Source organism: Nerophis lumbriciformis, linkage group LG03 (genome assembly GCF_033978685.3).
Source record: "Nerophis lumbriciformis linkage group LG03, RoL_Nlum_v2.1, whole genome shotgun sequence".
NCBI classification, from domain to species: domain Eukaryota; kingdom Metazoa; phylum Chordata; class Actinopteri; order Syngnathiformes; family Syngnathidae; genus Nerophis; species Nerophis lumbriciformis.
The window spans coordinates 43,141,400-43,167,212 of NC_084550.2; the positions used below are offsets into that span (position 1 = coordinate 43,141,400).

At 38.6% G+C, this 25,813-nt stretch overlaps 1 protein-coding gene across 13 annotated transcripts in view; it reads left to right on the forward strand.

The window, feature by feature from the left end:
- Positions 1-25,813, forward strand: part of eif4g3a (eukaryotic translation initiation factor 4 gamma, 3a) — a 107,649-nt gene that overhangs the window by 79,637 nt on the left and 2,199 nt on the right. For 11 of the 13 annotated variants that reach the window (XM_061937777.2, XM_061937779.2, XM_061937788.2 and 8 more), the window contains 13 exons: positions 3,542-3,677; positions 3,780-3,892; positions 6,878-6,965; positions 7,126-7,240; positions 9,188-9,414; positions 9,491-9,603; positions 9,667-9,839; positions 15,392-15,517; positions 15,602-15,683; positions 18,377-18,475; positions 18,547-18,693; positions 20,442-20,523; positions 20,592-20,738. In XM_061937777.2, the coding sequence (XP_061793761.2) occupies positions 3,542-3,677; positions 3,780-3,892; positions 6,878-6,965; positions 7,126-7,240; positions 9,188-9,414; positions 9,491-9,603; positions 9,667-9,839; positions 15,392-15,517; positions 15,602-15,683; positions 18,377-18,475; positions 18,547-18,693; positions 20,442-20,523; positions 20,592-20,738 (1,648 nt within the window). The remainder of the gene's footprint in view (positions 1-3,541; positions 3,678-3,779; positions 3,893-6,877; positions 6,966-7,125; positions 7,241-9,187; positions 9,415-9,490; positions 9,604-9,666; positions 9,840-15,391; positions 15,518-15,601; positions 15,684-18,376; positions 18,476-18,546; positions 18,694-20,441; positions 20,524-20,591; positions 20,739-25,813) is intronic. The other 2 variants (XM_061937778.2, XM_061937789.2) reach the window with 1 other exon arrangement.

The window sequence follows — 25,813 nt, forward strand, 5'->3', positions numbered from 1 at the left end:
ATAGCAATTTTCGACACACACCGACACGACAGAGAAAACAGTTTTCGTCATCATTGTTCAAATATTGTGACGTCTGTCGAGACGCTTATCTCCATTCGGTGCCACACGTCCACACCATCAAAATGCCGAGGCAAAAATTTCCACATCAACACCGTATGAAAAAATTTGTGATTTTTTTAGTTGTGATTTCCTTCTCTGCATGAAAGTTTAAAAGTAGCATATATTAATGCAGTATGAAGAAGAATGTTTTAATGTAGACATGCAAGCCTTGAAAGAACATTTTGAAAATGAAGACTACATTTCCTGCAAATGGGTGCATTTCTACCCTATATTTTAACTTTAGATTTATTCTCATATCAAACTCTTTTGGCTGTCTTTTTGACACTTACATCCGGCGCCCCCCTCCACACCCTGGATTATAAATAATGTAAATAATTCAATGTGATTATCTTGTGTGATGACTGTATTATGATGATAGTATATATCTGATACTATATATCTGTATCATGAATCAATTTAAGTGGACCCCGACTTAAACAAGTTGAAAAACTTATTCGGGTGTTACCATTTAGTGGTCAATTGTACGGAATATGTACTTCACTGTGCAACCTACTAATAAAAGTCTCAATCAATCAATCAAAACACATGGAATCATCATAATGCTGTGATTATATGCATCAAGTGTTCATTCAAGGCTAAGGCAAAATATCGAGATATATATCGTGTATCGCAATATGGCCTTAAAATATCGCAATATTAGAAAAAGGCCATATCGCACAGCCCTAGTTTCAATGATGCCATTTCTGTTTGTCATGTATAATTTTGTCTATTTTGTGTTTATCCTTGAATAAACAGGTCCGTTTCTTGTTACCAACCATTGTGTATTATTCAAACTCCCCTAATTCAGCTGACTAGTTGTTATCAAGAGTACTAAAACCCTTTTCAACATGATTCTGACAACTAAGTAGGCTAAATAACTTTAAACTTTAATACATGCTCGGATAGGCCAGTATCGGTCAGTATTGGTATCGGTCAGTATCGGTATCGGATCGGAAGTGCAAAAACAATATCGGTATCGGATCGGAAGTGCAAAAACCTGGATCGGGACATCCCTACTCTGAGTGATATTGTTATCATAAGTGCTAACTAACGCAGACGGACTATTTTAGCAACACATTGATAGCAGTGAGCTAATGCTGGCTTACGTTGCTATTGTTGACACACTGAGCCGGTGGCTGCTTCTGCTTGGTGTCAAACTTGCTCAACGTAAACTCTAGATTATAATTCATTCATCTCTCACCTGCTAGTAGACAAATGTGGCCATGGTCTCACAGGCTGGTCCACTTTCACGTCTCAGACGTGGTCAAAAAGACACTTAACAACAACAACTTTTTTTTAACTCTATGTGAAGATTGTGATTTAATCTTCATCCAAACAGATTTATGCGAGCGTCCTGTTGGTCGTCATCCCAGGGAGAGTGGAAATATTACAGTAATTGTTTTTTTTTTATTATGGTTTATCATGGTTAGTTTGTATGTTTAGGACCTAGCAATGCTAATGGTAGTGTCACAATAAAGTTACATCTGTTAAGCACTCGGCTTCTAAAACTTATTGTTCATCCTCTTTATGTTCAGGCTCAAAAATATGTTCTAAGATCATAATTTTTCCAAAGTAATCGTTGTTGGCTCTCACAAAGTCTGCTTGATTAACATTGTTGTTGATGGTTAAGGGATCTGTGGTTCCTCCTCAATGTCACGTGATCACATAACTGGCTTCCTCATTATATCTCAAAATGGCTCAGGAATTTACGTGAGATTAATACTATTTTGAGCACATCTATTTATTTGCAAACTTTTTGAAGTCTTTTGGTGACATAAATCAGATATGTATGATAATAGCTCCAATATAGAAGCAAATTGTTTTTCCGCTCTACTGCTACTTTTAAAGAGACATCTGCTTTGATGAAAGTGTTCCTTCCATGCCAAACACAGGCTTTTAATGTCATCGCTACAAGGGACAGGAATTCAAGCCTTGCAGCGCATCTGTCCAATTATATTGCTAGTAATAATCAATATCAATCACTTGGGCAGTGCTTGTCTTTGTTAAAACACAAAATCAGCATATTGGACCACTGTTGGATGCTTTAAATGATGGTTTGGAATTTGGAATTGGTATTGGTCACATTTGAGGTAATACCACTGGAGTACCACATTGGTACTTTTGTAACCAGTACCTCAATCAATCAAAACCTAAATCACAAGTGTCTCAAAGGGCTGCACAAGCCACAATGACATCCTCGGCTCAGATCTCACACCAGGGCAAGAAAAAACTCAACCCAGTGGGATAAGTCCAGTCCATAGTGGGGCCAGCAGGAGATCATCTTGAGCGGAGACAGGTCAGCAGCGCAGAGACGTCCCCAACTGATGCACAGATGAGCGGTCCACCTGGGTCCCGACTTTGGACAGCTAGTGCCTCATCTGTGGTCACCAAATCTGTGCCCGCCCCCTCCACGAAGGAGAGGGGGGCAGAGCAGAAAAGAAACGGCAGATCAACTGGTTTAAAAGGGGGGTCTATTTAAAGGCTGGAGTATACAAATGAGTTTTAAGATGGGACTTAAATGCTTCTACTGAGGTAGCATCTCTAACTGTTCCCGGAGGGCATTCCAGAGTATTGGAGCCCAAATAGAAAACGCTCTATAGCCCGCAGACTTTTTTTGGGCTCTGAGAATCACTAATAAGCTGGAGTTCTTTGAACGCAGATTTCTTGCCGGGACATATGGTACAATACAATCAGCAAGATAGGATTGAGCTAGACCGTGTAGTATTTTATACGTAAGTAGTAAAACCTTAAAGTCACATCTTAAGTGCACAGGAAGCCAGTGCAGGTGAGCCAGTATAGGTGTAATATGATCAAACTTTCTTGTTCTTGTCAACAGTCTAGTAGTTTTTAAAAAATGGGAAACATGCACGTTATACGTAATAAAAAGACAATACCTTTTTATTTTTACAGCGTTTTGTGACATTCAAGTTGAAAAGACTAGTAATTCAAATACTTTAATGATTACTGATTAACACATTAAAAAATAGGAAATACAATCTACAACTAAATGTCATAATTGTCACAGCAAAATTCAGCAACAATACAGAACACAAGAGATGTAAAATAAAAAAAGGACACTCATAATTCCTGGGTCCGAGAATGCATCTCGCTCGCCGTGATTGTTGATTGGTGCACGATAAGGAAGTGTCGTTGTTGTCACTGGAACTGCAGCACCAGTGTTGTATCTTCAGGCTGCTTTTTGCGTCTTAAGGTCGACAATAAAGTTTGCCGACATATAAGATGTTACTTGCACGATATCACCATGCTTCTTCTTTTTTCGGTCTGGTTTCTAGCATTCTAGGAACTTTATTTTCAAACCAGGACACACCAGACTCATGAGCTGGCACAAAATGTACTGACTGTGTCAGCACCAATACCATTCTAGAACCCAGTTTTAATAGCCATGTCTTCAGCTCAAGCTGTGTGGTTGTCATATCTGCAGAACAATTGGGTGTCCAGAAGAGCTGATCAGGGGCCCAAAACTATTGAGCAGATCCACCAGGATGCCAAAATTGAAGAGCAGGAGGAACAGAGAAAAGTGCACCAGCAGCTGCTCTTCAAGGAAAATAAGAGACGAGGTCAGGCATGCTTTCTCACTTCTCTCCAGGTTTCTAGCATGCCTTTAAAATTCAGCATCTGTTGACTTTAACTGTGCTTTTATTTGATCATTTGTTCCATAGATCCCAGAGAACAGCGAGAACAGCGAATGCCAAGAGAAGAGATCTGGAATACAGTGCCTATGACCAAGAACAGCAGGACAATCGACCCCAATAAGATCCCAAAGTTCTCCAAGGTGAGTCGTGCTGATGTTCACCGACACCTACTTCCTTTTGTCAAGCTGATGTATGAAACATACAAACAGTACATATGTCTGAAAGGAGCAGTGCATAGTAGAGCAGCCAAATATAATTTGAACTTCATACAGGATTCCACTAGTGGTTAGAGTGTCCGCCCTGAGATCGGTAGGTTGTGGGTCATACCAAAGACTATAAAAAAAAATGGGACCCATTACCTCCCTGCTTGGCACTCAGCATCAAGGGTTGGAATTGGGGGTTAAATCACCAAAAATGATTCCCGGGCGCGGCACCGCTGTTGCCCACTGCTCCCCTCACCTCCCAGGGGGTGATCAAGGGGATGGGTCAAATGCAGAGGACAAATTTCACCACATCTAGTGTGTGTGTGACAATCATTGGTACTTAACTTTAATACAGTCTTTGTGGCCCATTTCTGGTTCAGTCTCACCAGGTCTACTCTTCTGTGAATGTTCATCATTGCATGAGGCGCGTGTCAATTATTGTAGCAGCACCACAGACGTGTCGCTAAATGATTTGACCATCAAGAGCAATTTGACAAAGTAGTGCAGAACTCCTGGCAAGTAAATGTTCCTTTTCTTTCAAAAATTAAATAAAAATAAATAAGTTGATTGGGAAAAGAGACAACTTCTACTGGAGATTGACCGATTATCGCAGATATTTGACATTTATCGGTATCGGCCCATTGCCTTTTTTTATACTACAACAGAACTACGGCCACTTTGTATTTCCCCTCCAATGTTTGTCACTTGTACACAGTATATATGTCTCATCTGCTCAGCATTAAAAACAAAAAAAATTTAGCTGGAAATCCAGTTTTTGTCCTTTTTTCCCGGCATTTTACTGGTTCTGTTTTGTTTGTTTTGCTACTGCAACAAAAAAGCCTCCATTCACAGTGTTAAAAATGTCCTGTGATTCAATCAAATAACAAGGCGACATACATGGATGGACATGAAGATGACAGAGAAGGTATATCTTGCCAAAAATCTAAATATATAAAGACCTCACATCTGCGCTCCCCTCCAAGTTTTCTCATTGTAATCCCACTGGGTTGAGTTTTTTCTTGCCCTGATGTGGCTTGTGCAGCCCTTTGAGACACTCGTGATTTAGGGCTATATAAATAATCTTTGATTGATTGATTGATTGAAGAAATAAGACAATTATTATAGAAGTAAAAACTAACAGGCAGTTACTTTTTGTAACATCCAGGAATAAATAATGTCAGCCATCTTAAAGATTGTCCCAACTATAATCTAAATTAAAGATCTTATATTTGCTTTTTATTTAATCTGCAATATTTCAGGATTCCTCATGAGAAAACTTTACAATACATTGAATCCATAAACTATTACAGTATAAAATTGGTGAGTTATTGTGATGTAGAGAAATCCCATTCTTTTACCAATTAGCTTTGTTTTGAAATGCAAATGTTGATGCTAAATTAAACACGACATTAGCGCTACATTCAACATTATGTTGCTATTGGTACCACCTTTCCTCCAAAATAGGCCTTTTCCAGCTGTTTACTGACATACTGTCCATGTTTAAATAACTTTTACCGCATTGTATGAGGTTAATTTGTGTCTTTATTACAAACGCTTGTTTTGACACTCAATTGATGTAACTGAAGTTTTTGCATTTGAATTTTGTGACCTGATTTTTTTTCCATCAAATTATGCTGACAATTTCATTGAAAAAGATTCAGTGCATAAAAATGTGGTATAAAAATTCAGTGTAAAGCATGCACTTTAGTGACAGTCAAGTTTCAATTGACAACACAGCAGGATTCTGCATGACCATCTCTTGATGAAGTCTTGTCTCATTGATGCTTATTTGTTGCGAATTGATTAACACATTCAGATGTCTATCATTTTGGCCCCACATTTGAGTCTTTTTCACATTGGTCACAAGTTTTCTCAAGTTTGGAGTTCATTGTGCTTCATTAACATGGCTATTAATAATATCTATTACACTGCTTCTTTAACATGGCTATCAATATTGTCTATTACACTGCTTCATTAACATCCATCCATCCATTTTCTACCGCTCGTCCCTTTCGGAGTCGTGGGGGGTGCTGGAGCCTATCTCAGCTGCATGACTATTAATAATGTCTATTACACTGCTTCATTAACATGGCTATTAATGTCTATTACACTGCTTCTTTAACATGGCTATTAATAATGTCTATTACACTGCTTCATTAACATGGCTATTAATAATGTCTATTATACTGCTACTTTAACTTGGCTATTAATAATGTCTATTACACTGCTTCTTTAACATGGCTATTAATAATGTCTATTATACTGCTTCTTTACCATGGCTATTAATAATGTCTATTACACTGCTTCTTTAACATGGCTATTAATAATATCTATTACACTGCTTCTTTAACATGGCTATTAATAATGTCTATTACACTGCTTCATTAACATGGCTATTAATAATGTCTATTAAGCTCCTCCTCTCTCTCCAGCTGCTCTTGCTTCCCCCTGCTTGTTACTCTTCTTGCCATTGCTGCCTGTAACTCGTCCACTAAGTTTTCCAGGCTCCCCCTGCTGGAGGCTCTCGTTTAAAAAAAACGCTCATTAGATTTTGGAGTTCATTTCAGACGGTTCCAAACCCGCATTCGGAAATCTGTGCGCGGAGTTTGCATGTTCTCCAAATGCCTTTTATCCGGGTAGTCCGGCGTCTTTCCACATTCCAAAAATATGCCTTTGGTTGTAAACGATGTACTCTATACATTGTCAAGTGAATGGTTGTTTGTTTACATGCTGACAGCCAATCCAGGCTGTACCGTGCCTCTTGCCCGAAGTCAGCTGAGATTGTCCCGAGCTTACACGTGACCCAATAACGACCAAACCATGTAGAAAAGTAATGGATGGATGTTAATGCGAGCCAAAAATGAAAATACAATGCAGATGATCATACACCTGTAAAATATTGTACTTCCTGACTTTCTGTAGCCGCCGACGGACGAGAAGATCCAGCTGGGCCCTCGCCCTGGCACATGGATGAAGGGCAGCAGCGGTGGAGCCAAGGCCAGCGATTCAGGTCTGATTTTTCAACGTTGTGTCGCCATACTCTCGGCTGCCTACATTTGAGTTTTAAGCAACTGTTTGTATTGAACAACCTTTATTTAATGTTTTTAAATCATGTTATTGTTGCTTCTTTTATTCGTCTCCGGATCGTTGAGATGTTTCTTTCTTTTCAGATCCTTCACGGGGCGGCAGCAGCCCCAACCGCTACTCTGCGCTGCAGCCGTCTAAACCCGCCTTGTCAGCTTCTCCACAGAACCAAGACTTTGACTCGGGGCGGAACTTGGGAAGGTGAGGAAAGGCTGCTGGCTTGTACTTTCGAATCAAGTTTAAAACCCTATTGGCACCTGATTTTGTCTATTTGGGAATCTTGTAAGTTATAAAAATGTAATTCAAACCATGGAGGTGTTGCAGAGATATTTATTATATAAAATAAAATATACTGTGTATCTTGCCGTGTTCCAAACAAGTGGTTTGAGATGTGCCAGTGGATATCTCCATACATAGTAGAGGTATTCTGGGAGACTCCTGCACGATTACACCATTTTTTATTTTTGTGGTCCAAATAGGGTTGTCCTGATACCATTATTTTGATACCGGTACCAAAATGTATTTCCATACTTTTCAAAATAAAGGGGACCACAAAGACATTTAATTATTGGCTTTATTTTAACAGAAAATATGATCATACAGTAAACATACGTTTCTTACTGTAATCAAAAAATAATTATGGCATTAAATAGGAAAGTAAACTTCTAGATAACTTGTCTATTAGTAGTAAGTAAACAAACAAAGGCTCCAATTAGTCTGCTGACGTATGCAGTAACATATTGTGTCATTTATCTACCTATTATTTTGTCAACATTATGAGGGACAGACTGTAAAAATGTATTATTAATCTACTTGTTAATTTACTGTTAATATCTGCTTATTTTCTGTTTTAACATGTTGTATCTACACTTCTGTTCAAATGTAATAATCACTCATTCCTTTTGTAGTTTGTATACTTTACATTAGTTTTGAATGATACCACAAATGTAGGTATCGATTCGATACCAAGTAGTTACATAATTAAAGTTCCCTGACCAGTTTTTCCTATATAAACAATAAAAGAGACAAAATAATTTGTGATAATAAAAATGGTAAATGAGTGTTAACTTATTCACTCACACAATCACACACTGATGGTGGGAGCTGCCCTAACCACGACCCTTTAGGAGCAAGGGTGAAGTGTCTTGCTCAAGGACAAAACGGACGTCACTCGGATGGCGGAAGCCAGGGATCGAACCAGGAACCCTCGACTAGACACGCTCTTGTACTTGGTATCTTTACAGTGGATGTCTGTGTAGATCCACCCAAGGCATTTGTTTACATTCATGTGTGCTTGCTTGCTGTTAGCGGCGAACTATTGTATCCTTCTACGGTGTGTAATGAAGCATGTTTAGCTATTCCTCGTCCTGCAGTGATAATGATACTTGTAAGAAACGTACTATATTTGTCGCCATGTAGGCCAGGATTAGTGATTTAGAAGTAGCTAAAACACTACCGGGGTATTGTGTAGAATTTTGAGGGGAAAATTAAATGTATTCCATTTGGCTGTAAGATAACAAATTGTGCAAAATGTGAAGCGCTGTAAATAATTTCCAGATACACTGTATTGCATTAAAAATGTCTGAAATAGGAGGGAAACACCTAAATACAGCGAATAATAGAAAACACCAAGTAAAATGTTTGAGTATGATCATTTTGAATTTGCAACTATTTTGGCCAAACTACATTTGCACAAATAAAACAATCTGAACTCATTAACACCCCTTATAACATCACTGTTGTAAGACCTTGCATTTTGGACATGCCGCAGCTTTCTTCCTCCCTCCACACACAACAAACTGGCTGTGTACTCATACGGTGCACCTGATTGGTTTGTGCAACAGAAAACTACAAGTTTATATAGGACTGCTGCAAATATAAGCATGAACCACAAATGACCTGTTCATAGGTCTAGGTACGGGGTCTCCATTGAATCAGAATCAGAATAGTTTTTTATTGCCATTGTTTGAGAACGGGTTCACAAACTAGGAATTTTTCTTGGTGCAATCGTGCAACATAAAACATATAACACAGAATAAGTAATAAAACAGAAGAGGTAATAAAATGAGCTGTAACTGAGCTATCAGATCTTGTTATTGTTCATATGCACCTTTCTGTCTAATATATGACTATTTGTGCTCTTTCCAGCAGTCTATGCAGCACAGCCAAAGACCGTAGCGATAAACCACACGTCGCTGCGCCAGTAACATCCAGGCCCGCTTCATTCAACAGGGGGGACAGCTCCAAGGACCTGCGAGACAGTCAGACTATGGAGGAGGCAGGTAAGGAGAAGGAATACCCAGCAGCCGAGCCCCAGAGACCCAGTGTCACTGAGGACAAGCCCGAGCTGGAGTGCAGCAGTATCCAAGAACTGGGTGAGAAAGGCTGGTCAACTTGACAAGTTACACAAGATAAGAGCAGACTGACACTGCTGTTGTGTTACTGGCACAGTCAAACCTGAGCAGGCCACACAGGCACTGGAGAGGCCAGTCCTGTCCGAGCAGGAGATGGAGAGGAAGTCCAAGTCCATCGTTGACGAGTTCCTCCACATCAATGACTATAAGGTGCTGAGATTCACAAACTTCCCTCAACGATCCTTCCTTTGACCGTTGTCGCCTCCTCTGCAGGAAGCTGTCCAGTGTGTGGCCGAGCTGGTTTCGGGACCCCAGCTGCATGTGTTTGTGCGCGTCGGGGTGGAGTCGACCTTGGAGCGCAGTCAGATCACACGGGACCACATGGGCCAGCTCTTCTTCCAGCTGGTGCAGCAGGGAACCCTGCCAAAACAGCAGTTCTACAAAGGGTCAGTCCACTTCCTTTCCTTACACTACTCAATTTATGTTGGCCTAGCAGAGAACTATGAGGATGTTCCTCTATAAATGTTGCTACAATGTGGGATACTTGTGTTAAAGGGGACCTATAATGCAAAACCAACTTTTCTTACCAATTGGTACCTGTTTTTATGTATTCATGAACTGCATAAGTCCCCAAAATTTGAAATCAAACCAATGAGGCGTGTTGGAGATGTTTATATAACAATGTTGCCTTCTTTCATACTTCCTCTAAAGCCGAATTTGCATCATTTGTGACGTTCTTCTCATTGGTGATGTCAGCGTCCATAGATGGTATGAATTTACCCAAAAGGCTTTTGCACCATTTCAGTCCAGTCAATAAGTTCCTTATTTTTCTCTGTCCTCTTGTTGTGGGGCAGACTGGCTTGTACATGCACATGCATCCTCCGCTGTTGCCTTTTCAAATACAAAGTAGCGTACTTCTTGGATGTTACTGACGTCACGTCCAGCTCACATCCCGTCCATTAAATATGCATGGTGGTCAAGCTAGCTCTGTTCACAATGGGTACAGGGCGGCATTTATCCTTTCTTCAATAAAAAATACCCTATGCTTGTGTTGTTTTCGGCTGTACGAATCGTTCAAATAGTGAAAAGGATAAACGTCTCTTCAGAGTTCCTCGAGAGGTAATCAAAAAGGGCAGAGGAGTGCAAGATTTTACAAAACAACGACAAGAAAAGCAGCTCACACTCCAGTCCAAGGGAGCAGAGTGGAAGAATGCACAAGTTTGCCGTGACCACTTTGTTAAAGGTTTGTTTGATATACTTTTAACGTTTATTATTTCCCATTTAAGTATTATCTTGATATTATTTGTATTTCTTAAACACTTGTTTGCTACGAGTGTTTCGAAAAGCACCAACTCTGCGAATCTAAACAAAAAAAGAAATCAAATGTGAGCAAAACCTAAGAGTTAAGTCTTTACCAAAGACAACAATCATAAATGAATCTTTCAGCACATACACAATGTTGACATCTTTATTTATATTTTGATAAACAATCATAAAGGAATCTTTCAGCACATACACAATGTTGACATCAATAGTTGTATTTTGATAAACAATCATGAATGAATCTTTCAGCACATACTCAATGTTGACATCTATAGTTATATTTTGACAATCATAAATTAATCGTTCAGCACATACACAATGTTTACATTTATTGTTATATTTTGATAAACAATCATAAATGAATCTTTCAGCACATACACAATGTTGACATTTATAGTTATATTTTGATAAAAACACTACTCGTAACTGGCGTGTGCAACAACAACAACAAACATGGAAGTAGACGTGAAGTTAAATCATGAAATGCAACCTTATCCTTACAAAAACAATACATATTTATCCAGGAGAGTCTTGATACCAATGCCCTCGACCCAGACACACACAAAGAAGTTGTAGACCTCCATGCTTTTCCAAGTTTCATCTGTTTTGTCGTGTAGAATCATGTCTGGAGCACAATAGTTCTATATGTCTGAGAACGCGGCCAACGTATAATCCTTGATAACTCGACAAATCTCTTTTTGATAAAGTATAGATCTATTCCATTGCATAGTTGGATTTTTTTGCTCGGAAGATCTAGGCACCTTGTGTACTCAGTTTGCGCGCTGCTTGCTGTACAACAGCCATCTTGGCTGGGTCGACCACCACTGCTTTTCACTTCCTGGAAGAAGTCACGTGACAGAATACAAGCAATAGGTGAATTTATATCTGTCAGTAGACTCGCTAGGGAAGGGCTAAAAAAACTACAACATGGCTGCCGGGAGAAGACGCTGTCAAAGTGTAGGCATGTCAATAGGACTGCCCACAAAACGGCACATCCTAAAGATACGGTCAGAAAGCACCTTGAAGATGGTCTGTAAAACATAATCTATGTAACAGAACCACCATTACATGTTATGTAGACCAGTGGTCCCCAACCTTTTTGTATATGCGGACTGGTCAACGCTTGAAATTTTGTCCCACGGACCGGGGGGGGGTGGGGGTTTGTCATAAAAAAATACAATCATGTGTGCTTACGGACTATCCCTGCAGACTGTATTGATCTATATTGATATATATTGTAGGAACCAGAAATATTAATAACAGAAAGAAACAACCCTTTTGTGCGAATGAGTGTAAATAGAGGAGGGAGGTTTTTTGGGTTGGTGCACTAATTGTAAGTGTATCTTGTGTTTTTTATGTTGATTTAATTTATAAAAAAATTAAAAAAAAGTTGTTTTTTTGTTTTGTTTTTTATTCTTGTGCGGCCCGGTACCAATCGATCCACGGACCGGTACCGGTGGTAGGGGACCACTGATGTAGACCACAAGGAATTGTTTGGAATGTAGAAAAAAATTATATGACTTCTTTAAACAATGCCAAAGCGTCAAATCAGAAGTAGATTAATGGCATTCATCATGTATTATTTAAATACACTGTAGGTAAAATGTAAAGGTATTCGTGCAGACAAATACAGTTGTTGTTTTTTGAGTAAATCACAAAGATTAAGGTTTGAAACGTGTGTGTTGTGAGCTTGCACGCTTTAAATGCTGTGTTTTACAGTCTTTTTTCAACAGTGAGCATCCTTGTACATGCTCTTGGTCAGCTTCCTTCCCCTCTGCCGAGCCGAGACTGCAGTCTGCAGCCTCGTTTGTTATTCCACCTCCTTTAATTCCCTCCCGCCTGCTCTGATGTCTGTGAAATAAATATCTCTCCATGACATTTCACACGGGACTGTTTTGTCAACATGGGCCAGTTTGAAATTGGATTAACTGCTTAACGCCAAGGAAAAAGTGAACTGTGAAGCAAAATTTACACCAAACCATATCCAATTAATTTTATGTAGTGTTTCTTAACAATAAGTTGGCCGCCAAAAAAATATCTGTTTCTCAGCTGTGGTCCGTTGGTTGCAGCGGTACTCAGTTGTAATACACTTTTCCACGATTTGTGGCAGTAATGATAATATCTAAAAAAGAAGTCTGGAGGTAAAGTCATAGAGAAGTTTCTGAAGCGCAAAAAATAAGACTAAAGTGGTCAAGCTGTATTTTCATTTGCAGTGAAATTTTAGTTTACCGTAGTTTATTTAAGAAACATATATTTTATTATTGTTTGTTCTTAAGTTAAAATGTATTTATTTTAGCACTGCGTAGTTGTATGTAAATGTGTTTTTCATCAGTTTTGTGTATCCCTTCTTTTGCAATATATTTGATAACCATTTATTTTTGTAATCAGCCTGACCCAAAGCTTGATAATGTTTAATTATTTGACAAGGTTTATCCTGTTAAACTGTAAGTAGGTTTGATAGAATTATTGAATACCATTAAAATCAAGAGTAAGATTACTAGTTGAGAGTTAATATTTGAGTGGGCTGTAGTGGAAAAGTTGGGCCCCGAGGTTAAAAAGGTTAAGATGTAGACCAGGAGGTTTGTTAAATGTAGATCAGTGTAATCATAGGTCACCATTTATTATCTATCATGCAAAACCCACTTTTCTTGTTCTTCTTTTTGTCTATTTGGGATCCCCAGAAGAGCAGAAAATGTGAATTCAAGAAGGCATTGAATAATAATGTGTAAATCAATGTTGTCTTGTTCCAAACAAGACTTAATTACACTGCAGGCCAAAGTGGCCCTCATTGGGTTTTTTGGAGATCTGATTTTTTTCCAACTGACCGTTAACACTGCAAGTAAAATGTGATTTTTATCAGACTCCAGTGTAGACGCGCATAGGCCCTAATGTGACCCCAATGTGGCCCCAATGTGGCCTCGACGTCACTTGCATGCGCACTTCGATAAAGTGAAAACAATGGAAGTTGACCGGGAGGAATTTGCTACTGCTACAAAAAAAAACACCTTAAAAATGAATGTTTTTACATGAAAATAAAGCAAATTAATATAACGTATGAATGGATGTATATAGTGTGTAATATATTTGTAATATTTTAATGGCTGTTAAGTTGAGGAGACACGGACATCAACTCACATTAGACAAACTTTATTGATCCAAAATGGAAATTGTTTGTAATTGTAAAGAAATAAATACATTTCTGTCTTTCAACAATCGCTATTTCTTCCTAATCAAAATATACAGTATATTCATATATTACATGTAGCATATTATTAGCGCACTATTAACAAGTGATGCGTTGTTAAAACCAGGTGTCTTAATTAAATATCCATTTCCGCTGGCGGCTGTATCTTTCCCGGCGCACATGAATGACATAGCTCGCCCAAAGATGACGAAAAAGTCATTTTCAGGTCGCATTGCATTTAGACTGAAGTCACATTTGAAATGATCAGATTCCAATCTGATTCAAACTACCTCCTGATGTGGTCTGAATCTGATGCCAAACAATGGGGGCAAAAAAACAGATTTGGTGTGCAGTGCAGTGTAAACGGGCCCATTGACTTGTGACATTTACCAACATGTGACTTCAGTGGATATCTCAATATGTGGTATAGTCTTGCTCAAGTCTGCCATTGTAGTCACTGAGTTCCTTCTTTGTCTCTATCCCCTTGTAAGGCAGACTGGCTTATACATGCACATGCATCCTCCATTTCTAACCTAAATTAGCATATAGTTGTAACTTATATCTGTCAGCAGACTTGATATGGAAGCGCTAAAAACTACAGCATGGCTGATAGGATAGGACAGGATAGAAGACGCTGTCGTACTGGAGGCACGTAAATAAGATTGTCCACAAAACGGCACATCCTTAAGAGACAGGTGGTCTGGAAAACAAAATCCATGCAACATTTTGGCCATTATATTTTATGTAGACCACAAGGAAATGTTTACGTGTAGAAAAATAATGATAATATGACCCCTTTAAACCAAAGTGTCAAATCATAAGTAGATTGATTGCCTTGACAGAGGGAACAGGAAGGTGTTTTATAGTTATGTTGCTTGTCGTACAGTAAAATACATTTTATTAATTACATTAGTATGAGTTGGTTCTATGGTTACCTTCACACTGCTACCATTCGGTGCTGTGCTCACATTGCCTGAAAAAGGTCGCTTGTGAGAGATTTAGTTTATTTAAAAGGGACAATACATATAAATGAACATTTGACATGTAAATATGTGAGATTATAGCCAATGTCTAATTTCCATCGGCAGTCCCCAGGCGAGCCGATGTCAAAATTGAGACAAACACATTTAAAACAAGCACACAGATTTGAAATCTCAAATATGTAACATTCCAAACATGGTGCTGTAGACACTGTCACAAATGTACCTTGTGGATTTCACAAATAGATCAAATAATTGATAAAGTACATATTTACACTTTCATTTATACCAGTAGCCTATCGATTATGATTACAGTTTTGGTTTCCAAGCAGCCAATTTTCACTTATTGAATACTGCAAGTGTTGCTAGTTCTCTTGTGTTTACGGTACACGAATAGGGTTCCATGTGACATTTTCGATAGGAAAATGAGAATTGCCCAAACACCTTTTTTCTAAACGGCACCAAACCGTTATTTTGCAGCAGAAATAAGTGCCCTTCCTTGTGTCTTAAGGTTTTCTGACATTTTGGAGCAGGCGGACGACATGGCCATTGACATTCCTCACATCTGGCTGTACCTGGCCCAGCTGCTCAGCCCGGTGCTGAGGGAGGGGGCCTTCTCTATGAGAGAGCTCTTCAGGTACCTTTTACAACCTTTGGATTTGACTTTGTTGTTAGTTTTCTCCTGGTGCACATTAAAGTCTGTGTTTGTGTATCCCCGCAGTGAATTAAGCAAACCCCTGCTCCCTGTGGGAAGAGCAGGAGTCCTCATATCTGAAATACTGCACATACTATGCAAACACATGGTAAGCATGTTTTCTTTATTTACAATATACATACTATAGAGTTGTACATTGGACAATTCATCGAATTTTGATTTTGGTTATGGCTTCTCACGATCATAAAAAAGGATTAATGGGCAGCGCAACGTGCATGCAAATTCCAGAGCTTGTGACGGTGGAACAGAGGCGGAGCAGATGAGTGAAAAAAAGCATGGCTACTAGAAGTTTGGTATCTTACCGTATTGTTTGACACATCACTAGTATGCCTAATCAATAATCACTGAACCCAACAAAAAAGTAAGGCATATGATTTCTGCGTTGACGTAACAGCGGACGGAGTCGCTGAATGGGCTAATAAAACAGAATCCACTGATAAACGCAAAATAATATCAGGGAAATTGACATAAATGTAAGTGAAATGTTGTCATTGTGAGAAGACGTAACATTTGGTTGGGAAAATAATGTCTGGTAGCGCTCATTCATCCCCGAAACACTCAACTGCCCCGTCCTCAACAATGTGGAGGCGGTCACTTGAATCAGCGACTAAACTAGGATGCTAAAGCTAGCAAGAACAACCCATACACCCATGTTATAAACGGCATCATGGATGTAACATCAATGTACAAACAATCATACAGACACAACCAATGTTCCCTCTAAGGTGCGCGCCTGTGCAATTGCACACTGCTCAAGCGTCCTCTGCGCACGGCAAATCTATCCCACGCACAAAATCAAATAAAAAAATAAGCGCATTTCAATTTTCGACACGACAGAGAAAACAGTTTTCGTCATCGTTGTTCAAATATTGTAACGTCTGTCGAGACGCTTTGAGGACATGAATTCCATCGATCACTTTACTGAGCAAAACTCTTTATTGTCGGCCATAAACACATCAACAAAACATTAGTAAAAGAAATTATATCTAGCAAAACTGGTCATTTTCTGCAGTACAAACCAGACCAAAACCAACTTTGTTATATCAACAGCAGCCGCTTGCTCTTTCTCACTTGCGCCAACACATGCACATATGGCACTTAGCCAGTGATGCGTTTACAGCCACACAAAAAGTCGGACAACTCCAACACCACACATAAAGTGTAATTCCAGGTCGTTACACTATGATTTACCAATCAAATGTGTGCTTATTCTAGTGTCATTTATTAGGAATCTTAATTTATAAATATTAATCATGAAATGCTGTTAGTATATTAAATAAATACTAATAAAAATATATTTTTTACAAACAGGAAGTTGCAGGAATGTACACATGATCCCCTGCTTACATCTCATTGTGCAACATGTGAATGTAATAATGGGAACTAAATGCAATGTCTGAAAGGGGTACAAATCATGTCCAAAGCAGGACCTCCAACCAGACAAACAATACAAGTACACAGTTCATGAAAAACAATATTTTTTGTTACTGTCATTGTAAGTGGGCCTAAACACTTATATTAGAAAATAACCTCATGGAAATGAATGCTGTCATTTGATTATAATAATAAGAGAATGTTGTCTGTCTATCTGTGTTGGCCCTGCGATGAGGTGGGGACTTGTCCAGGGTGTACCCCGCCTTCCGCCCGAATGCAGCTGAGATAGGCTCCAGCACCCCCTGCGACCCCGAAAGGGACAAGCGGTAGAAAATAGATGGATGGATGGAGATTTAACTTGTTATTTGGTCAGGTTTGGGACAGGTGTGCTGCTGGTGTAGCCACAGTGTGCACGTCTGATGTTGCTCACATGGGCTCCACTGAATGCTCAGGGAGTTTTTGCGTTTGCTCACACACATGAATAATTAGAGGGAACATTGGACATAACACATCTAACTGTTGTGTTGTTGTGAACGACATCATGGACATAACATCAATGTACAAACAATCATACACACACAACACATCTCATCTGTTGTGTTGTTGTGAACGACATCATGGATGTAACATCAATGTGCAAACAATCATACACACACAACACATGTCATCTGTTTGTGTTGTTGTGAACGACATCATCCATGTAAGATCAATGTACAAACACGACAGTAGTCACAACTTGGGACGCGCTCTTTCTTTTTTTTAACAGCCTCAGTTCGCCTTTATACGTCAAGCTGAGCACAACAGCACACTTCCCCTTTCACAATAATAACACTGTGTGCAACATCCGGTCTGGTCTGGCTGCGCTAAAAAATTAAAGGTTTCAAAAAAGTACCTCACACAAGAATAATGAACTTAAATTTAACTTAACTGATACATTTACACAATTGTTATGCTTTGACCTAAAATACTGCTCACAATTTTCCAAATACATTTTATTTGACACAAGAAGCACTCACTCTATGGTGGTAAAATAAATGTAAAAGGTAATAAATGGAAAACTAAAAACGGAATATTATTGTTTTATATTGCTATTGTTATTGTTATTTAAATAAAGTGTTATTACTATTATTTTACTTGTTGTGGTTTATTCATTTATATATGTTGGTTTAAAGTTGTGTTTTGCTAGTACAATAAATACTCATGTTTTCAAGTTAATGAATAATTGTGTAATTAATCGTTATTACAATATCAATCAAAATAATTGTGATTATGATTTTTGCCATAATGGTCCAGCCCTAGTTTTGAGTACCCTGCCGCACTTTGATGGATCTGAGCCACTCCTCAGTCAAATCTTGTTCCTATCTATACATTATTCCATGACAAATTAACACTCATTGTCAACTGCAGAGCCATAGAGCTGTGGGGTCTCTGTGGAGAGAAGCCGGCCTCAGCTGGACTGACCTTCTGCCAGAGGGAGAAGACGTCCAGGCCTTTATCTCGCAACAGGTGCTCTTTGCACTTCTGTCAACCTGCTTTTGGGGGCTGCTCATTGAAGACTCTTGTTCCCTCTGGCGCAGAAGCTGGAGTCCATCCTGTTGGACGTTTTGGGCCCTGAAGCTGCTCTGTCCAAGAAGACTTTGTCCCCAGAAGAGCTGAGCCGGCAGCTGGAGCGGCTCCTGCTGGAGGATATGGCCAGCGACGAGGAGATCTTTGACTGGGTGGAGGTATTTGAAAGTCGACTTTGCTGAACCCTCCTGGCCGTCTCTTTTTCTCAATTGTCATCGCGTTGAGCCTTCACAATACAATCTGTGCCTAAATTACGGATATGGGTGTTTATTTTGAAAGATGCTCACTTAATCATAGTTAAATAGGGTTGTAACGGTTTTGTAAGTGCCGCGTTATTTTTGGTTTTAAAGTTTTCACATTATTGCTGCGACGTGTGACCGTATCAAACAAAAACTTGGTGAGTGTAGTTTTTTTTTTGGCTCTTTAGTGAATTTGAAAATGAACGACATCTCCCAGAATCCTCTGCACAGGGGCGTGGTGATGTGTGTTCGTACTCGTCATAGATAAGAGGAAGTGTTTATTGGACATTTCCTGCAAATATCAGAATCTGTCCATAACTGTTTGATTTATGTTGCTAACAAACAAACCCTGGAACACATAACATCTTTGGCGGAGGTAAGAAACTCGGTTGTTTACATATTTAAGATAGTCAAAAGTTCCTAACTTTCCAATAACAGTGGTAAAAAAAAGCTTAATTGTAGTATTATTAATAATAATAATATGACATTTGTGCTTAATGTGGTCTCCACATCATGCTGACAATAATATCATTTAATGGCTATAATTTGTGGGACAATATATTGCCCAGAAGAATTCAGGCCTAACGCCATCCCAAAACCGGGCAAGGTGTTACATAACATTTACCATGGTGCAAGTGTAAAAATAAGTAACCCTCATTAGGGAAATATTTCAATTTGATTGTGAATAAGTAAAACACAAACGGATGTAGGGCTGCAACTAACAACTATTTGGACTGGTCATCGGCTATCTTAACGAGTAGTCGACTAATCGGATAATAAAGCGTACACAGTGCTTTAATTTGGCATCAACTTTTAAATTCAGCTGGAGATATTTTTAGGCATGTGCTTAGTAACAACAATGACTCATTTGTTCATAAATATGTTCTTATACTGTAAATATGCTGTTAAAAATGTCAATAACTATCTAAGTGTTGTCCATTTAAAAGTAAGGACAGGAAAAGTGCAAAATAAAATAAGTGTATGTTGTTTTTTTTTAAAAAGCAACAAATGACAAAATAACAAAACTAACTTGCTCAAAAAGAATCAAGCATTTGTGATGATGTGTTGAAAAATCTGCACACTGATATATTGATTATTGATTAACTCCCGGCATTTTTAGCACTCTAAAAGACTCAATGTATAAAATGGTTGTATTGATTAATTCTTAACAATGTAATGGATTGTATTAATCTTATGATACATACATGTGTGCGATTGTTATTATACTTTTCTTCATTGCATTGCAAATTGATGCTGCCTTGAATTGATGTAGACAAAGTTTAGCAGGCGGATTTTGGCTGAAATGAGAGTTAAATCTATTTTTCACACAACTTCATCTCACACTTGTTAGCTAACAAAGTACACTTTACCTCCAGATGTCAGATGTTCGTCCGCCTTTAAAGCTCCCGTATCACAGATATAGTGTCATAAAATGAGCAAGGTATTCATCGTTTTACTAAGAATGGGGAAAATATTGCCACACTTGACAGTGGAGAAGCACAAGAGATGACGTCACGACTGTCGACAGATTTATTCCTCGGCAGCACATGTGAATATTTGTGGCACCCCCAAACTGGAGTTTGCCGCTGACATGAAGACATTTGTCACGTTGACAGGAAACAGGAAGACCTAGATGAAAAGTTGGGGTAACAACTGTGTGTGTGCAGGCAAACCTGGATGAACATCAGACCAGCTCCTCCCCCTTCCTGAGGGCGCTAATGACGGCCGTGTGCAAGGCGGCTGTGAAAGGTAAGCACCACCTACTTCGCTGGGACGAACTGGACTCTCCTCACTTCCTCTCCCCTCCCCCCATGCAGACGTCAGCACCAACTGTCGAGTGGACACGGCCATCATCCAGAGGAGGTTGCCTGTATTACACAAGTACCTGAACTTAGACACTGAGCGACAGCTGCAAGCACTTTATGCACTTCAGGCGCTGATAGTCGCCTTGGATCAGCCTGCTAGTAAGTGCTCTTTATTTGCTGCTCAATGAGGTAGGGATAGCTGTGGCTCACATTTCAACCCACACGTCAGCCACACTTCCCATTTTTACTACTTAAGTCTTTCTACATGTGGTAAAAATTTTAATATACTGCATAATAACATATCTTTAATTTAAATGTTAATGTTCTGTTCAGCTATCAAGTCTCATTTGCACGTATTAATTCATTTCAGTTCATCCTCAGTGTGTTGCTGTAGTCAGGAAGTAGTTTTTGCCATTAAAGGGGAACTGCACTTATTTTGGGAATTTTGCCCATCATTCACAATCATATATGTTTTTCTATTGTATCCATTCTAAGTCATAGAAAAGGTTAGCAAAAGTCAGCTAACAATGGAACCAATGGCAGTCACTCTAGTCCGCCTATAAAGCCCTCCATCGTTTTATATAGTAAGTATATATATTATATATTATATATATATATTATATATATATATATTATATATATTATTTATATATATTTATTTATTTATATATGCACCTTATTGCTTTTTTATCCTGCACTACCATGAGCTTATGTAACGAAATGTCGTTCTTATCTGTGCTGTAAAGTTCAAATTTGAATGACAATAAAAAGGAAGTCTAAGTCTATATTATATTTACGTAAGTATATATGTAATGTAGTAATATTCATAATAACATGTAATGTATACATGATGTAAGTATATATGTAAAGTAGTAACATTCATAATACCATGTAATATATACATGATGTAAGTATATATGTAATGTAGTAACATTCATAATAACATGTAATATATACATGATGTAAGTATATATGTAATGTAAGAAAATTCATAATAACATGTAATATATACACGATGTTAGTATATTTGTCATGTAGTACTGGAATCTCCTGTCTACGCGACAGATGAGTAGGCAGACAAGTCATTTGCCAAGGTGGGTCCTCATGTGAGAGTGAAGACCAATTTGCGATGCACACAATCGACCACAGCTGCTACAAGGGAAGGAACTCAAAGTGGAACTCTGTTTCTTTCTCTCCTTTTTGGACTGAATGTTGATTGCTCTTTTGGTTTCAAAATAATAACATGTAGTATTTATGTATTTTGATCATTTTAAACATATGAAAGTAAGTTATTTCACAGACTCATCACAACGTTCACTTTCCCTTCAACAACAGCAACAACAAAAAGACTATTACATGGCAGACTTGATGAGAAACAACAAAGACTACTTTGGGACAAATGATGATCCAGAAACATATATTTCTGAGCCTGAATATAAGGAGGATGATCTACAAGTTTTAGCTGTGTGCTAAACAGATGCAGCTTGGTCAAACACTAATCATCAGGGGTATAAAAAATTTATTTGTAGCAAATATATGTATACATATATACATATATATATATATATATATATATATATATATATATATATATATATATATATATATATACATATATATATATATATATATATATATATATATATATATATATATATATATATATATATATATATAATTTGTATTTTTTTCAATCTGTCCTGTCCAGCCACTCACACAAATCATTATGTTGATGTAGATTATCTATATCTGCTGTACAGATGTACTTTAGAAAAGAGAAGTGTTGGATACTTATGTTATCTGTATAAGACTTTATTAAATGTTTGGGAAGCATTTTGTTAAATAAAGACAGTTTTCTTTAAAGTAATGTAGAAATGTATCAGAGCTGGTTTTTACTTTATGGAGGAATGTAGTTAATCATAAAACAGGCCAATGTTATTAAAAAGTCTTGATTTTGAATGGAGAATCGATTCAGAATCAAATTGTTACCCCCAAGAGTTGAATCTTATGAGCATCATGTAGCAGTATTGCTAAGTGCTAAACAAGATATACAGACTATGAACATAACAAAACTGTACAATGTCTGCTCTCACTGGGAAAAATACTGATGGGATGTTTATATATTCCCCTTTACATGAAGAAATAGTCAGAATCCACACAAAGGGTTAAAAAAATAAAATAAAAGTTGCCGTCGACAAGTGTCTTTTTGTGTCTTCCTCGCCATCTCCGGGTCTAAGTTGAATGTCCCATGACCAACTTCTGAGTTTATGTCCACAACCTTCTACTATCCGGGTGAAAGGCATGATTTATAATCTACAATTTACTTTCACCACTTTTGTGATGCAGCAGATTGCTGGCTAATGATGTCAAGCTAATAGGGCTGTGGATATTTTGGCACCACACCATTCCATTCTTGGGGTAACAATTTGATTCAGAATCGATTCTCCATTCAAAATCACTGTTTGGCCTTGTGGTTAGAGTGTCCGCCCTGAGATCGGTAGGTCGTGTGTTCAAACCCCGGCCGAGTCACACCAAAGACTATAAAAAAATAAATGGGACCCTTTACCTCCCTGCTTAGCACTCAGCATCAAGGGTTGGAATTGAGGGTTAAATGATCCCCGAGCGCGGCCACTGACGGGGGTGAACATGGGGGATAAGTCAAATGCAGAGAATAATTTCACCACACCTAGTGTCTGTGTGACAATCATTGGTCTGTTAACTTTTTCACTTTTAACTACAATCCTCCATAAAATAAATACACATATTTGATCCCTTTCTGTATTACTTAAAAGAAAACTGGTTTTGTTCAGTAAAATTCTAGCCAAACACTTAAGAAAGTCAAATACAAACAAGGTATACAGGTAAGTATCCAACACTTCTCTTTTCTAAAGTACATATGTACAGCAGATATAGATCATCTACATCAACAATATGGTTTGTCTGAGTGGCCGGACAGGACAGATTGAAAATGTATTTTATTTTTATTTTTAATTGATTTAGAATCGTTGCAAATAAGACTCCCGATTAATTTGAAAATCTATTTTTTTGACACCCCTATACGCTAGTTAACAATGTCGCTAATATATTCAGGTCACGACATGTAATTGCAGTATTAGTTGGTGCTTTTTGGATGTTTTTTTAGAGGGCTTTTTGGGCTGAACAGAGTACTCCTAGTAGCTCCACGTGTCGTATTTAACGACTTAGAATGCATTTAAAAAATTGTGAATTGTCTTACATAAGGATTGTGAAAGATAGGCAAAAGTTTACCAGTCTTGTCAATCAATCAAAAATTATTTATATAGCCTTTAATCACAAATGTCTCAGAGGGCTGCACAAGCCACAATGACATCCTTGGCTCAGATCCCACATAAGGGCAAGAAAAAACTCAACCCAATGGGGACAACAAGAAACCTTGGAGGGGACCACAGATGTGGGGACGGCAGATCAACTGGTCTAAAAGGGGGGTCTATTTAAAGGCTAGAGTATACAAATAAGTTTAAATATGGGACTTAAATGTTTCTACTGAGGTAGCATCTCTAACTGTTATCGGTAGAGCATTCCAGAGTACTGGAGCCCCAATAGAAAACGCTCTATAGCCCGCAGACTTTTTTTGGGCTCTGGTAATCACTAATAAGCCGGAGTTCTTAGAAAGTAGATTTCTGAGCGGGACATATGGTACAATACAACCAGCAAGATAGGAGCTCGACCCTTTTGTCTTCTGTTGAGCTCTACAAAATGTTTATACTGTAAACGGCCTACTTCTTACAAACCAGCTGTTTGATTATAACGTGCATTTTAGTTGTATTTTTTGATTGGCAAATTTGGAAATAATGCCTACTTGAGCCGCTCTGCAACCAAACGTGTTGGGACTAACGCGTTACTGTAACGCCGTTAGTTTCGCCGGTAACTAGTAATCTAACGTGTTATTTTTTATATTCAGTAATTATGATGCGTTACTGCGTTATGTTTTATGTAGTATCGGATAGAAACAGAAGATCTGAGTGTGTTTTATTGGAGCACTGCAGTGTCGTCCTTCTGAATGTTCTTGTGTCACAAGCCGGAGGCGCGCTCTGTGTGTGTTTGGGTGTGGGGAGGGGAAGGGAGGGGAAGGGAGGGGAGGGGCGGGGCGTGTCGAGTGCATACTTGCCAACCTTGAGATCTACGAATTCGGGAGATTGGGGTGGGGGGGGTTGAGGTGTGGGGGGCCGAGGTTGAGGTGGCCGGGGTTAGGTGGTAGCGGGGGTGTATATTGTAGCCCGGAAGAGTTAGGGATGCAAGGGATTCTGGGTATTTGTTCTGTTGTGTTTATGTTGTGTTACGGTGCGGATGTTCTCCCGAAATGTGTTTGTCTTGTGTTTGGTGTGGGTTCACAGTGTGGCGCATATTTGTAACAGTGTTAAAGTTGTTTATACGGCCACCATGTGACCTGGCTGTTGATCAAGTATGTCTTGCAGTCACTTCCATGTGTATGCAGAAGCCACATACAACATGTGATTGGGCCAGCACGCTATTTGTATGGTGAAAAAGCAGACGCGTCGACAGGTTGTAGAGGACGCTAAAGGCAGTGCCATCCGGGTGAAAATCGGGAGAAATTCGGGCGAATGGTTGCCCCGGGAGATTTTCGGGAGGGTCACTGAAATTCGGGAGTCTCCCGGGAAAATCGGGAGGGTTGGCAAGTATGGTCGAGTGTCTTAACATGGAGATATTCTCACTTCTTTTTTTGTCGAGCACAAAGAAAAGAACATTTGAGTTAAATGTAAGTTGTGTCTTGGATCAAAGATCCCATCTACTGCCCAAAACAACAATTCAAATCTGCCTGGTTAGGCTTTGTGTATGTCACGTGTGCCTTCCTTAGGTGAAGCCAGGTTTACAGCTATGTTGTTATTATGCTGTTTGTTACTTATGTATGTTATGTTGCAGCTATTTAAAATTATTTTGTCAATTTGTTCTGGCCTGAAATAAATTGGCCCTTTGAAACATATCTTTGTCTTTGTGTGTTGTATGTAGACCACATTGCTTAGCAGAGTTCAGTGATGCAAATGCATGTCAAGTTGATCAACAGATTGTATTATTCTCCAGTGCAATAACAGTTCTGAAATGAAGGCTAAAAGGGCATTAATGGGAGCTTTAAAAAAAAAAAGTAACTAGTTACTTTTCACAGTAACGCATTATTTTTGGTATAAGTAACTGAGTTACTTTTGAAATAAAGTAACTAGTAACTGTAACTAGTTAGT